Raw genomic sequence first — 16,946 nt, forward strand, 5'->3', positions numbered from 1 at the left:
AAATAATATTATTAAATTTTATTATATATTATATACAATAAAATTGTTTACATGAATTTTTTTTTGTGAGTGCAATATAATTACGATAGTTGTCGTAAAATATGACAACCCTATAACACACCTATGTATATATGTTGCAATAATTTAGAATTGCTAGTAATTTAATTACAGTTTCCTATAAGCTAGCCGCAAAAGAACTAAATAAATAAATAAATAAATAAATTTTAGGAGCTAAAATTGTTAATTCACTTGAAAATTAAAAAGAATATAAATTGTGATTCTTTTATATTGTCCTCGTGGACAATAAGGAATAAGATTGATTCATGATCGTAAAAGTTGGATAAGAAAGTTACTCTTGTTAGTTATCCATTTTCAATAATCGCTTATTCGAGATAAGATTTTGATAAGATATTGAGGTCACTTATTTTCATAAACACCATACTTGTTCATCCATCAATGTAATATCTTTATATGAACCTTCCTCGTATTCGAATGTGAACCTATATCATTATTAAATTGAATTGAAGTATATATATAGAAGTGTGATAAGCTAAGGATTAAAACAAAACTCTTCTATTTTTCAACTTAACTTTTGAAGTTAAGTTATAGCAACTCAATTCATATTTTTTTCTAATTGAATATATATGTTAAATCTTAAGTGTACTATACTAATTTTTTAATATAGTAGATAAATTAATATCAAAAAATATAAAATTAGGTCAAATTTTTAGAATGTAAATTTTTTTTCTACGACAATCTCTTAGTCTAGCAGGCCAAAAATATTTTTTTACAAATCTAAATTCTATTTAAAAATATGTCGTTAGTTAATAAATTATTGTGTATATAAGATGATAGAATTTAAATTTTTTTATACTTATTTAAACAGACGAATAATCTAACTACTCAACTAATTTAAATTAGTTTTTAGGATGCAATAAACTCGCATTCCATCATACATATCTATAGAAATATCTCACAAACTAAACTATCTCACTTATTTACATATTGAAATGGTATTGAGACGCCATCAAAGTACAATATTAAATAAAATTAAAGGGTGATCACAAAGAAAAATCAAAATAAGAACATCGCACACCTTTTGTAATATTAAAATGGAAATTATAAAATCCCCATATATTAGGAGAAAATAAAATAAGAAAATGTTAATAGTTGCATTAATTAATTTATCAAATGTCATCAGGAGAATTATTCCTATTTCTACATAAATAAATAATATTCCTATATATTATACAAATAGTGACATAGCAACAAAAAGTCCACACTTATTAGCTTAATCAGAAAATAGCTTTACATTAAGCTAAGGTACTCTTGAAAGAGAATTAGATAAAAAGTTAGTTGTTTGGTCGCATCAACTAATGATAAATGTTTAAGCCATTTGCAGCAGTGTTTGTATTCATGAACCACATGCGTTGACTATTTGTTAGCCGGAGCCCAAAGAGTAGAAAAATCACATCTTTATAAAATATTATTGCTGAAAAATATATTTATTATTTTATTATATGAGAATTTTAAAATAAAAATGATATTTATAATAATAATGATTTGAATATATATACGAACTCGGAATTAGAAAATTAAAGTTAAACAAATTTAAAAACTTATGTATAAAATTATTTTATAATTCATATTTATAATACATTAAAATTGAATTTTATATATATATGCTATACGCATATGTGTGTATAACTAAAGAAAGAATCACTAAATCAATTACTATATATATTTGTATATAATAGTGTATCGATTTAATTATATATTTAAATATTTATTATGCTATATTTCAATATATATTTTATACAAATAATTAATTTAGTGATTATTTTTGTATATATGTAATATACGTAACATAATTAATAATATAATGTGATTATAATCATTATTATCATGTAATTAATATTATATATGTGTTGTTGTAAACACACGCTATTATATATGGTGAAATTTCATGTGTATTTGACTTTACATGAAATTGATACGTGATAGTTATTAGATAATTTAATTGATTTGACTAAATTTTTATTCAACAACTCTTAAATATTAATTTTACATGAAATCGACTTCACCTAAATTTTTACCACATCAATATATGTTCACACATAATTTCTCATATTTTTTGTGAGACTTAACTAATAACTACAATCATGCCAAAATTATGGGCAGCAAACTATGATCTCAGCCACCAAAATTGACCACTTGATTATCACTTAGAATCCAAATTGATACATATTTGACATGTGTAATTAAGGTGGGAAAAAATGTCACTTAAACATGTAATAATAACTGTCTGTAAACACCATTTCATAATGGGAAATTTATTGCGGACTCACTAGCACATAAATTAATATAATCCGACATTCACATTCACTGTTTCCTGTTATTATTATGAATGAATTGATTTCTAAGTTAGAGCAAAGGTGACGAAAAATTGGTCTTTAATTTTTGGCATGTGATCCATGTAGATTTGCACCTTGTGTAAAACGTGGAACTTCAGATAAAAAGGAAAAATGTACGTATATAATTTGGTGGAAACTCAAGTACAGTCAATTTCACTTAAAGTTGATAGTTGAGAGCCGTTAGATGATTTGACTGATTTGACTAAATTTTCATCTAACGACTCTCAACTATTAACTTCATGTGAAGTCGACTGCACCTGAATTTTTATCGTATAATTATACAGAAATATTTGATAATTAAAATAAATTAATTAAAAATAATAAATATTTATTTTATTTATTATTTATTAATATTATAATAATTATCATTAATATTAAATAATTATTTAATAAAAATTAATTTTATACCAATTTTATTTATAATATATGTAGAGGTTTCTTTTAAAATTATTCTCACACAGAATTCTATATAATAAAAAAGCTAACTACAATCACTTTTTTTTTTCTTTACTCGCACTATATACTATATTTTTATTTTTTAAAAAGTCTTCGTACCACTCTTATTTTTTCTTCTTACTGTGGTATTTCTGACAATGGTTCTTCTTTATCGGATCACCAGCCGTGAATGAATTTTAAAAAAATAAAAATAAAAAAAAATTGTGTTAGAATTTGACAAAATTTTTAACTTAAGAATTGTGTGGTCTCAAAATAAAATTGTGAGTTATGTCATCTATATTTTATTAAAAATCGCGTTATCTTTTATGTGAATGAACATATATGATTTTTAATATTTACTTATTTTTCTTCTAATTGATCAATTACATAGTGGTCAATTTATATTATGAAGTAACATAACTTTTCCTATTAATTTCTACTTTCTATGAGAGCCAAATTTAAAATATTTCTTATGAAACCATTAGAAAAATGATAATAAATAAAAAAGAGGCGTCGTTGAGAGTAAAGTAGTAGCCAATGAGAAGAAAGATAATTAAATTTATATTAAGTGTAATTTTATAAAATTGATTTTATTTTCTTATAACCTTAATATTTTCGATTTTTTTAAAATCACAAGAAAAGTGAAATCATATAATTATTTGATAACATCGGGAGAATATTTTAATTTACACGGATCTGTCATGTTTGTATTCAAATTTGAAAACCTACATAGACTTGTCTTGACTTTCTTAATAACAGTACAACATAGTTTATTTAAGGGGTAAGTACGATTTTGGTCCCTTAAGTTTAGTGCCAGAATCGAATTCGTCCCTCTTGTTATTTTGCCATTAAAGTCGTTCTTAATGTTTTTTTTCGTATTAAAATCGTCCTTTTCAATAAAATTTTTTGTTTTATTCCTAAACTACCCCTATTCTATTTTAATAATAAAAATTATAAAATTAAAAAAAAAAGAAAACGCGTAAAAACGCGTTGGGGGAAAGGGAAAGGGAAGGGGAAGGGGGGGAGGGGGAGGGGGGGAGGGGGACGGCGCCAGGGAGCCTCCGTCGTCGTCGCCGCCGTGACCTCATCGTCGCCGCCGCCTCCTCCAGAACTCTGATGATGATGACGATGAAGGGAGAAGAGAAGCCGCCGCCGCAGTCTCGCCGTTCCGCCGTTGCAGCCGCTGCCTTTCTTCGAACCAGATCTCTTCTTTGTGCTTTGAATTTCTGTTTCTCTGTGTTTGTTTGTTTCTGTTTCTCTGTTTCTATGTTTTTCTGGCTTTGTGTTTCTCTGTTTCTGTTTGGGGGTAGGGGAAGGGAGGCGGGGAGGGGAGGGGGAGGGGGAGGGGGAGGGGTGGGGTTGGGGGAAGGGAAGACGCGCGGGGTGGGGGTGGGGGGAAGGGGAGGCGGGACTGGCGATGGGGGGTGGCGGTGAGGGTGGGGGTGGAGGAGTGGGATGGGTTGTGGTGGTGCCGTGGGTTGTAGGGGTGGCGTTGAGGGTGAGGGTGCGGGATGGGGTGGTGGTGGTGGTGGTAAGGGTGCACGGTAGGGGCGGGGGTGGGAGGGTGGAGATGGGAGTGAAGGCGGGGATGTTGGGATTGTGTGGGGTGGCGGTGAAGGTGCGGTGTCGGGGAGGGCGTGGAGGTGGGAGTGGGTGGGTGTGGCGGTGCAGTGAGTTGTGGGGGGTGGCGGTGAGGGTGCAGGGTGGGGGTGGTGGTGAAGGGGAGGTCGGGAGGGGGAGGGGACGCGGGGTGGGGGGAAGGGAAGACGCGCGGGGTGGGGGTGGGGGGAAGGGGAGGCGAGGAGGGGGAAGGGGAAAGGGGGGAGGGGATGGCGGCGGCGTTGGTGGTGGTGGGGGGGGGGGGGGTCGGGGTGGGGGGAAGGGGAAGGGGAGGCGGGGGCGGGGAGGGGGAGGTTGTGGTGGTGCTGTTGGTGGTGGTCATGGTGCTGGTGGTGGTGTTGGTGGAGGTTGTGGCGGTGGTGTTAGTGTTGGTGGTGGTGGTGGTGGAGGAGGTAATTGTGTTGGTAGTGGTGAGGGTATTTTTGTCCAAAAAAAATAAAAAGGACGATTTTAATACGAAAAAAACATTAAGGACGACTTTAATAGCAAAATAACAAAAAGGACGAATTCGATTCTGGCACTAAACTTAAAGGACCAAAATCGTACTTACCCCTTTATTTAACACTAAGCTTTTGAACTTTGTCAAAGAAAGAAGGATGGATCAAATCAAATACCGTGTTTAGTCTCTACAAGAAAATGGAAATTTGAAAATGCCAGTTAGCTTCTAAATCGCCTTCAAAAAATTAAAGTTGATACTACCTAAATCCACATCAAATAATGTGATTAAAAACTCCACATAAATATATTGACTTATCTCACTTTTACTTTTTCTTTTTTCATTCATTATCAAATCGATTAAATTTTTGCTAAAGCGATAAGCGGTTGAAATAATCATGTATATAATAACAACTGTTATTTTAATGGGAGCTGGAACTGTTGAACCAACTCCATCAGCTCTTACTGTCAGTGAAACTAACAACTGAAAAAGAAGATAGGGTCTTTTGGAAATTTGATAAAACTGGTATTTTCTCGACTAACTCCTTTGTGCGGGTGATGCAGGAAGCAGTTCTCCCGAAAGAAATAACTAGCTATAGCTTCACTAGCGCTATTTGGAAGGGCTTTGTCCCACACAGGGTCGAACTGTTTACATGGTTTGTGTTGATTGATAGGGTCCATACTAAAGAGAGACTGTCCAGACTAGGTGTTATTGATCAGGTGGATAATATCTGTGTGCTGTGCTGTAAGTCTGTTGAGTCTACTTTTCATCTGTTTATTGGTTGCAAGCTCACTTGGCAGGTGTGGTGTGCGTGGTTGTTCGCCCTCGGAAGATCATAGATCATACCAGGTACATTGAAGCAACACTTTGAGAGCTGGACGCATGCTATACATAGAAAGCTTGAGAGAAAGAGATTGTTAATTGGATTCTTTGCTGTAGTGTGGGCAATTTGGCTAGAGAGAAATGATAGAGTGTTTAATAACCATGGCTCAAGTATAGTGAAAATCATCAACAGATCTTTTATGCTCTTTGACGAGTGGCTTGGTGATGCTCCCTTTGGTTGTTGATAACAATGCCGAAGATGATGAGGGATTGGTATCACTTTTGAGATTGTTAGTAATGTTTGTATTTTGAGATTTTCTTTTGCTTCTGGATCTGTTTGCTCCACCTTATTGTGTTGAGCGCTTCTTATTTCAAAAAAATAATGTATATAATAAGTTAGAAATTTTTTTAAATATACCCGAAACACAGTGTTCCAATAATCTTAATAGTTGATTTTAATTAATATATATTATATATATTTTTTATAATTAAGATCAACCATTAAAATTATTAGAACCCGATATATAATATATCTGGTACACTTAAAATTCTTCAAATAAACTATACAATCTATATATTTATATGACTACTCTTATTTAAAAAAAAAATAGAACTTTGATTATTTATTTGAATGATATGTATGTGTTTGCTTTGATATTAATCTTAGTCTGCAAAGGTCAAAACATCTTTATCAGATTTGGATGAATAAACGCTGAGAAATAAGTAAACAAAAATTTGTCACTAAAACACAAATAAAATATTTTTTTTTTTCGCTCAAAAATAAAAACAAAGCACAAGGAATCATTCACCGAGTTCGAAGCCTTATTTTGTTTGCGTGTATCCAATAACGACCCAAAATCATAGTGTTATCTCTTTTTTTTTCCTAAGCCAATGTTCTTAACTTTTTATCATTATATGTATATCCTAATTATTTTTTTGGTTTTCACGGTATCCCCCAACCCAACAGGTCAAGGACTAATTCATCGCGGTACTGAGCTCCATTTAAGGATTTGCCGCTGGCCAATAAGTTGCATGTATATCCTAATTATTTTTAGACTACTATTGAACCGATCCCTAGCTCTAATCATGGGCCAGCCCAGAAAAAAATTTGGTTTGGCAAAAACAAAAATAGAGAAGATACTATTACTTAATTACTAAATGTTTCATCCAAAAAAAAATAAAAAACTGATAGCCAGAATTTATTTAAAGATCAACATATATATAAAATATCCGATTCTTAAGAAGCTAGGACAAGCATTCGATACCCACCTAAAAAGGAGTTTAGATTATATATAATAACTAAAAACTACTTTTATTGAAATAAAATAGTTTATGGAATTTCGGTTATCATAGGTTATCATAATTTGAAGATAATAGAGAACATGATTCCGTCAATTTGCAATAAGAGGTATGATCTTTATAAATTATGTGTGTTTATATATCCACCATGTTTCATTACTTCAAAAAGGTTATTTCTTTTTTAATTTTTTTATGAAGTCATTCGTTATTTGATGAGCTAAATCTAAAAGTAATATCTGAAGTTACATTCAAATTTTAGAGTGGTTATTGAAATAATAGTTATTCAATTTTGTCCTCAAACTTATGTTCCGAAACTTATATTAGTTCTTAAAACACTTTTCGTTCATCAGAATATTGAAAATAATGTTATTTTGTATTTATTTTAAAAAAAAATACGCGAAAGCTCCTGTCCTTTTCCGAGTCTCTCCTTTTCTTTTTCCTTCCCCAATTCTTCTCCTTTTTCAACCTGAGACCCTTTTCTTTTCTCTTTCTTTTTTCCTTTTTCAACTCATTTTTTATTTTATAAATATAAAACAACATCGTTTTAGTGTTTCAATGAACAAAAAATATATTAGGGACTAATACGAGTCTTGGAGTATAAGTTCGAAAATAAAATTAAATAATTCTTAACTTTAAGAATTACTTTGAGATTCGAGTACAACTTTAAAAACTACTTTAAAGTTTATCATAATTTGAAGATAACAAGAACATGATTCTATTCATTTGCAATAAGAGATATGATCTTTATAAATTATGGATGTTTATATATCTATCATGTTCTATTACTTCAAAAGGTTATTTCTTTTTTAATTTCTCTATGAAGTCATTGGTCATTTGATTGATCTTTTATAACTAAAACGCATTTTTTAATTAATTGCAAGAGTTAATGGACAAATATAGAACAACAAGAACTACTATAATTTCTCCAACAAGAAAAAGGTTGATTCTTATAAACTGATAAATTAATGATTTTAAAAGAAAGTTGACAAGTTCGTAGTCTAATATTTAGTTTATTTACTCCCATTGGAGCCCGCTAACAATTTTCAACACTTACTGAGTTGTTGATATTAGGTCAAATATAAATTAATCAATTAAAAATTAGATAACAATTAACAAGTCAAAAACATTGTCCTTTTTCATAGTTTCAAATTGTGGCATCTGAATTTTAATATTTGAGAGTATCATTTGGTTTAGGACTACAACCCCACTGATTTAAAAAAAAAATTATTTAATAAATACATTAGGAATTAAAATTTTACATTTTTATAAAAAAGTTAAATTAATAACTTTAATATTGTTCATACCCTGATCCAATAATAAGGTCCAGGATCCAACGAAAGGCCCAATCCAAAGGATTGAGCCTCACCTTACACCGACCTTCAATCTACGAAGTCGGTGCTAACCACGACTTGCTCTAAAGAAGTCGGGGGCGAGGGATTAGCTGACAGATAAACCCTCACTCAAGAGGATAACTGCCCCTAAAATCTCTCTAACCACTTCCAGGAGTAATATCTCAACTTCCCTAAGATAAAGGGACGGTTATTCCCCTTAAAAGGCGGAACTACTCCAACGGTGGTTATGGGTTCACCATTATAAATACACTGACATCCCTCACGTATCTCTAAGCCCAATACTCTCTAGACCTGCTTACGTCCTTGCTGACTTAGACATCGGAGTGTCTTTGCAGGTACCACCCCCCATTCTTTCACATACACAACTCGGAGGCGGCTCCTAGACGTAAACCAAATCGGAGACCACCTTCCTCTAGCACTTGGGCCTCACAAACAAGCACAACCACCATCCGGTTCTAGATAAGCCCCGGAACAAATATGTATCCTTAAAAAAAAATTCCACAAAAAAGATGCTGAACCCAAATAAACAGTGACATTGAATAGATTTGGATATTTACAAAAGGATTATTATAATGCAGTGAACTTAACAACTTTTCAGTCAAATTGCACTCATTTTGCCACTTTCTAAAAAGTCTCAAACAAGTCTTCAAAAGAGTTATGAAACATAAATTTGGTGATTGAAACTTCTATGGAACTGTTTTGCTATAAAAATATTGACATTTGATTTTATTAAATTTATGACACTTGCTGTTTTATATATAAAAAACTAAAATTCATTTCAAAGTATTCTGCTCTTATATTCATCTTCTAAACTAGCTTAAAATAAATTTGAGTCAATATAAAATATTAAATTAATGTTCCACAACTTTTTAACACCAATATTTTGGGTGAGCTAATTTCATATATATTTTAGGTTTTAAATTGCTTTTTTTTTTGTGCTAATTGAACCATTAGCATTCGAATCTGATTATCAAGAACTCAACCTGGATAAAATCTGATAAAAAAATAAAAATATCTTAATTATTATTAGAAAGATTAAAATACTAAAATTAACCATAAAAAATTTAAATGTTGTTAAAATTGACTATAAAAAATTTAAAATTAAGTTGTACCTATAAAAGATCATTTAAAATTTTGGTAGACCAATTCAACTTGATTAATACACAATACACCCATACACTTCTCACACATTTTATCATATTTTCCTTCAATTATATTCTCTAGGGTTTGAATTCTAGACCTTTAAAATAAAAAAGAGGAGATATGCCATGTGAGTTAAGGTTCATTAGCAACCTGACGCTTATTGAAGCCAACAAATGAACTAATTAATGGAGTCATATTCCTTTGTAATTCTCTACTTGAAAAAAAATGTTGGTGAGAATTAAAAATTGAAGACATAAAAGTGGACCAGGCCCACGAATAATTATGTGGGCCAATGATATTACAAGATCCTATTGAGGAGAAATTGAAGAACAAAATACTTATTTGTGGCAATAGCAGAGCAACAAAATGAGTGATGCCCAAGTGGATAAGCCATTTGGAAATTCCGTACATCAGTCCCATCAAATAATTGAACTAAAACCCATTTCTCTTTCTATTCTTTTTCTTGTCTCGCCCTTTCAAGAACTAGCTCATCATATTTTCTTTTAATTATAGATAGATTTTCAATTTAAGATGTAATGAACAAAAACCTGTGCGTTTTATAGCGGAATTTTATTAGTATGTCTTATGCAAAGTATAATAAGAATAGTGTTAGAGAACCAATCTTTTCAATCAATATTAGTCAACTTCTTAAAAGTTATTTTATTTATATTAAATAGAATTTGTCTAAAATTAATCTTATTATCATTAAATTAACTCGTTTTAGATTTTGTCTTCATTATTCATGTATTGAAATTATATAATTTGTTTTTTTATTATGGGACAGAAATACTAATAATTTAACTGAGAGTTCAAATATAAAATATCATATGAAAGTAACTTCTTATAATTTTTTTAGATGAAATATAAGACTTAAATTCATATTATTTTATTGTTAGCGTACGAGATCTCAAATCAACTCATTTACAAATACAAAATTGAATATTATTTCACTATTATTTTTTTAATTGAATTCAATATCCATTTCCTATGCTAAGCAATATTCTTACAAAATTAAGACAAATTCATCAACAAAGACAATTCCATGACCGTGGAGCATAGTGAACCAAACACAAATATTAAGGAAGTTAAAAAAAAACTATATTCATATATATTATTTAAATAAAATATATTAAAATATAAAAATAAGATTAATATATAATCTTTTGGGTAATTTATATTAATAAATTAATTGAAGATTAATTTTACACAAATATAAATAAAAATTGATTACATATCTACCTTAAATAGATTTATACAAATTGAATCAGATAAGCTCAATTTAAAAAAAAAATAAAAAAAGAATACAAACGTTTATTATACATAATTTAATTATAAAAAAAGAATATCTTATCATAAAAAATTGAATACATCTAAAAAACGTTTGTATTTTTTTTTTATATTTCGTAATACGTACTATAATAAATTAAATTAAACTTATTTGATTTAATATCTATATTTTATACAAATAAGGATTAGATTTACCAAAAGATTTAACTTGAATATAAAAATGATCCACTGTTTCTCCAATTTACACAAAATTAATTTCCAATAAATTTATTGATATAAATTATCCTAATCTTTTATTTAAAAAAAAAAAGAGACTGTGCATCACATGCCAATCACGTGCATATATTTTATCAATCATGGTCTAAATTTATTTTCTTCATGTAATTAAAAATTGTTAAATAATATTTTAGTCCACTATATTTTTTACAATAACGGTATATTAACAGAACTACACGTAATTTTCACCGTTAATTAATCCCACACAATAAGACCTTCCCTAACAAAGATCCATACGTTATTTGCCACGTGTCCACACCCAAACCTCTTGTCCTTTCTTCTTTTTCTGCCTAACGTAAAATTAAATTAAATTAAATCAAAACTAAACCAACAACCTTCATGCTCGTACTTGTACTTCACGCGCCGCCGCTAAGGAGAATTGAGAGCTATATCCAGCTGTCGAGCAAGGTAGGAAGGAGCACTTAGGTGAGGGAGGTGCCCCTCGGTGTCGAGCCAAACCACCATGCTAGGTCCACCAAGGTGCTCCTCCATGTACGTGGCCACCGTCGCCGGAACCGAGTGGTCCCTCGCCGTCTGCATGATGCAACAGGGGACCTTCACCAAACCTAGGATACCCCGAAGGTCGCTGTTGAACACCGTCCTCGATACAAAAAGCGTTATGTCCGGCCTCATGTTGAAGAGTGTTCTAGAAAATTCCCTAACTGCCTCCGGCACATCCGCCCCCACTGCCAGCGGCGCGAAACCACACACCCACGCCTCGTAGTTGGCCTCCATTGCCGAAAACACCTGCTCAATTTCACCTTGCTCAAATCCTCCATGGTAATCCTTGTCGTTCAAGAACCTTCGCAAAATATAAAATAAAATAAAATTCAGGGTTTAACAATGGCAATGGCATTAAAATTACATAGATTCATAATGTAAGAATTTAATTTTAACTAATTACATTAATATTTCAATGATGACTTCATTATCTGATAATTATTAAATTCTTTGAATAAGTAATTTTGAGAAATGAATTTGTTGAAAGAGGGAAACTAATCATCAATTAAAGAAAAAAGAAGTTATAAGTTGCAGTTGCCAGCTTATTATATCTAATATATTTTGTTATGTATTACTTTAGTACTCCAGTGTATATATACTCTTGTAGTACGAAAGTAATACATAACAAAGTATATTAGATATAATACAGCTGGATAGTAAAATATAATTGAGAGATTGATTGAGGGTTACCGAGGGGAGGCGCCGATGAGGATGAGCTTGGAGAAGAGTTCGGGGCGGCGGATGGAAGCAAGCATTCCGATCATGGCGGAGATGGAGTGACCAACATAGGCACAGCGAGTAACGCGGAGAGCGTCAAGGATTCCGATGAGGTCATCGACGTAGGCGTCAAGGGAGGTGTAACGGCGGTAATCGAAGTAGTCAGGGTTGACGCTGCCGGCGCACACGAGGTCGTAGAGGATGACGCTGTAGCGGCGGGTGAAGTAAGGGAGGACGCGCTGCCAGGCGGATTGGTCGGTGCCGAAACCGTGGGCCAAGACAAGGTACTTGTCGCCGGAACCTTCTACGCGCACATTCAGCGCGTCTAAGATTGAGGTTCCCATCTTGAGAGAGAGAGAGTGATTTGGTTTTGAAGATTTGGAGTTATATGTGAACTAAATATTATGAACAGTGAATTTTTAGTTACCCCTTGCTTTTGGACTTTTTGCTTGGTTCTCAAATAGACTGTGATCTGGTTAGGTAGTATTTATAACTGGCTGCCACAATGAGTGTTACCATCAGATCCATCTCGATGCTTCTTCTGTTGTTTTTGGTTTAAAAGAGTCAATCAACCAATAGTAAAATAAGTTTATCTTATCTCTTCTTCTAAACTTGAAAATGTTCATTCAGATTTTTTTTAATTTTTATTCCTTTTACTAGATCACCGAATTAGATGTGTGTTTGGATTGACATTTGTCAAATTAAAATTAAATTTTTTAGTTTTATAAAATTAATTTTAGATAAAAATAAGTTTGTGATAATATAATTTATGTTTGTTTATTCTATACAAATTGATTTTGGTAAAATGAATATTATTTAAATAATAGTAGTTAAAATTATATTTAGATAAATAATTATTAACAAAGATATAATATTAAATTATAATGCTATTTTTTTAAGTATGTTATTATTTGTGATTAATTTTTTATTTAATTTATTCTATCTAATAGAATTAACAATTTATATTATACTTGTAAAAATAATTTTTTTTATTATTCTATCATTTTTTAGGTATATATATATAAGAACGTTAGTTTTGTTTTTTTTTTAATACTTTTTGCAAGGTCTTTTTATAGTACGTTTCCTATTCTTGTTTTTAGTACTATTTTAAATTATTATTTTATACAATATTATTAATTTTTTATTTAATTTACCTTTCTAATAAGGTCATTTATTTATATTATAAAAAATTATAATAATGAACCGTACACAAACATTATAGTAAGAAATTTTATAAAACCAAACTAAAATAGAATTACAAAAGTAAATCTATATTTTTTTATAATTTTTTTAGTATTTTTTTATTTAATATTATTTTAGATTATAATTTTTTATTATTTATAATTTTATTATTATTTTATGATTAATTTTTTATTTAATAATATGACAGTGCCTTTAGTGCCTTTGTTAAATCCTAGAAAATATTTTTTTTTTTACATGTATTCACACATGTAATTGTACTTTGTGGTCAGATATCCACACTTCTCTACTCTCTCTTGATTCTCAACTGGTTATTTAATTTTAAAATTTTATAAATAATTTTTTATTTTAAAAATTTAGATAATATTTTATATATAATTTAATCTTAGAGAGTGACATGAAAGAAGAGTGGCGCCATGACTCCATTCCTGTTCAAGAGTTGCCAAACACTCTCACATGGCAAATTAGTAGGAGAGATGACCACATATTGGCTTGGTTAAAAGAAGTCAAAATAATATACTTGGTTTAACTTTCCTTTTAAAAAGAAAAAAAATTTTATAGTTACACATGAATCTCTTACATAATATGTTTTAATACATATTAATAATATAATTATAATTAAATAATTTCTAATGTCATATATCTTCAAAATAGTTCCACTTGCTATATGTTTCACGTATAAAAAAAAATTCATGGTCTCATTCATTGCAATTAAATACGTAAGTAGTTTGTATAAAAAAAATTAACAAGTAACTTTAGATAGTATAATACTAGTACTAGATCATAAAACTCCTTTTAATTTACCTTCGGGCTAATGAATTTCATATGATTAACGGAAAGATTAAACTAATCTCGAAAGCAATCGTTAGATTTTAGAGAAAGTTGGAGGGGGTTATGACAATAACGATGATGACGACACACCTGATTATCTGTACGGGAAGGCAAGTTCAACGACAAAATTACTTTTGACTTTGTACACCCACCATTTGCATTGTATTCTTTTTTCTTTTGACTTTCAACATATTGTTACTAGCTAGGGTTTTTCTTAACTTTGGGCTAAATTTTCTGGAAGAATTTTTATTTAAATAAAATTTTTTTCAACCAAATTGGGTTCGTCTGTAGTTTGTTTACTAGCCCGTTTAAGCAAGTCTTAAAAGTTCGAATCTCATTTTGTGCATGCACCAATTCATTTAACCAGTTACAAACTCTTAAATAGAGCTTAATATCACGACTGATTAATCTTTAGCCTATCACATTGAGGGATACTATAAAAAAAACATAGAAATTATGCTTATGCGTATCATTTATTAATTTCCCAAGTAGTGTTATTTTATAGACATATATTGTAAAATTAAGTTGGAAAAATCATATTTTACAATGCCAATAAAATATGAATAAAATAGTTAAATTATACAATTGTTATTCTTTAATTATTTATTGATATTTATGTTTTAAAACTAATAGTAAATAAATAAATCAATAACTTAAATAGTAGATTTGAGTTTAAAATTTTATGCCATCTTAGAGAGGACTATAAATTAGATTCAGATTTTTAACATTAAAAGTTTAAGTAATTATATATTAGATTGCAATGAATTAAAATTGTTTTAATAAATTTTGAAAAATAATTAATTGTTCTGTTTTAAATTTATAAATTTGTATAAACATATTTTTTTTGTTTCAATTAGAACACAAAATTTATATTTTTATTATTAATTTTGATTATATTTTTTATATTTTATTTGAATTTAGGTAAGTATTATTTTTTTCTATTAAAGTAATTGCACAGAAATTGTTGAAGAACAAAAATTGTACAAATATATATATATATATATATATATATATATATATATATATATATATATATATATATATAGTTGATTTATATCAGCGAAATATGCCGAAAACATTTGCATATAGTCAATAGATACCCTAATGATAAAAAAACATAAATATCTCAGATTTTAAACAAAAATGTAAATAATAAGTTTTTTTTTATTAAAAAGCCTAAGTTTATTTGTCATATAATTATTCGAATATTTATTTATATTGTTAATATTGTTACTATATTGTAATAAAATTTAATTTAATTATGCTATTATATTTAATTTTATAATTAATTTACATTAAAATTTTTAGATACAAAATTGCTTAATAATAATGTTGCATGTATCTTGATAGAAACTCATTTAGTAATCTATTATGAATAAAAGATTAATTGATCTGACGTATATTATATACACATTCAAAACTAAAAAAAAAAAAAAAAACACATTTGATGAAATGTAATATATAAGGTTGAGTTTAATTTTATTCTAACTTATAATTACTTACTTAGATCCGTAGAGGTAGAAATATATGAACTCGTAAAGGCGGGTCAACTTTAATTTCTCTTTTCTTGAGTTTATTTTTCCTCCAGAAAAAAATTTTAAAATTTAAATTAATAATCCAGCTGAGCCTAGGGATTAGAAGGCAAAACAATTTTATTAGGAAAACATTTTTTAAAAAAATAAACAAAGTGAAATAGTACATAAGCCTCTAAAAATGATTTATTGGCGAGAGATTTAGATAAATATTTAAGATTAAAAATTTAACCTTAACTGTCAATGATAAATACATAAATATTAATTATACAAACCTAATTTCCTACCAAAAATACCTAAGTTTATAATTTAAAAACTCTAAACGATTTAGGCCGACGGCGGTCCATTTGGTCCACTGGCTTAAATAATTTTGTTATATAAATCAATATCTTTACGTGTTGGGCAAGATAAACTTGGTTTGTTAAATATAATAATATATTAAGAGCGAATAAAGATTCTCTAGAATAAAAAAAACGGTAAAGTGATAAAATAAAAAATTAATTATTATTAATTTTATAATTTTAATGGAATATATATTTTATTATTTTAATTAAAGAATGATTAATTTTTTATTTTATTAATTTTTTTACTTTAAATTTTTTTAATACATTTAGAACGACATTATATAGTCAATAAATTAAATTTTATTATTTTAAACTAATACTTAGCTAACAAATATATTTTCATATATAATATCTAAAAAATACGAATTGATAAAATATTGAATTTTAAATCTTTAATTTTAAATTTTAATAATATAAAAATACAATGTTATTCGAATGATTCCAATGTATATTTCAGAAGTTAAATTAAAAAAATAAAAATATTATCTGTACACTAAAATTAGTCACCAAAATCATCTACTAATATATTTATATATAAATATATATGTAATTTAATTTATTTTTAATATATATTTATATTTTAACATATATTTTATACCGATAACTAATTTTAATGTACACGTAATATAGTCATTTGAAAAATTATAATTGTTCTAAGAAGATTAAGGAAATTTATTAGGATAAATTACATTGATAACCTTCTCATCAATTTATTAGGTGACAACAATATTACACAT

General features: G+C 29.1%; 1 protein-coding gene across 1 annotated transcript; it reads right to left on the bottom strand.

Moving 5' to 3' along the window:
- Positions 1-11,151: 11,151 nt before the first annotated feature.
- On the bottom strand, positions 11,152-12,748 carry LOC130932937 (strigolactone esterase RMS3). The gene is made up of 2 exons (XM_057862404.1): positions 12,276-12,748; positions 11,152-11,886 (listed from the first exon to the last, which is right to left on the bottom strand). The coding sequence occupies exons 1-2, from the start codon at positions 12,644-12,646 to the stop codon at positions 11,454-11,456; spliced, it is 804 nt and encodes a 267-aa protein (XP_057718387.1). The 5' UTR covers positions 12,647-12,748; the 3' UTR covers positions 11,152-11,453.
- Between the last annotated feature and the right edge of the window lie 4,198 nt (positions 12,749-16,946).

This window comes from Arachis stenosperma, chromosome 6 (assembly GCF_014773155.1).
Source record: "Arachis stenosperma cultivar V10309 chromosome 6, arast.V10309.gnm1.PFL2, whole genome shotgun sequence".
In the NCBI taxonomy this organism is placed as follows: Eukaryota; Viridiplantae; Streptophyta; class Magnoliopsida; order Fabales; family Fabaceae; genus Arachis; species Arachis stenosperma.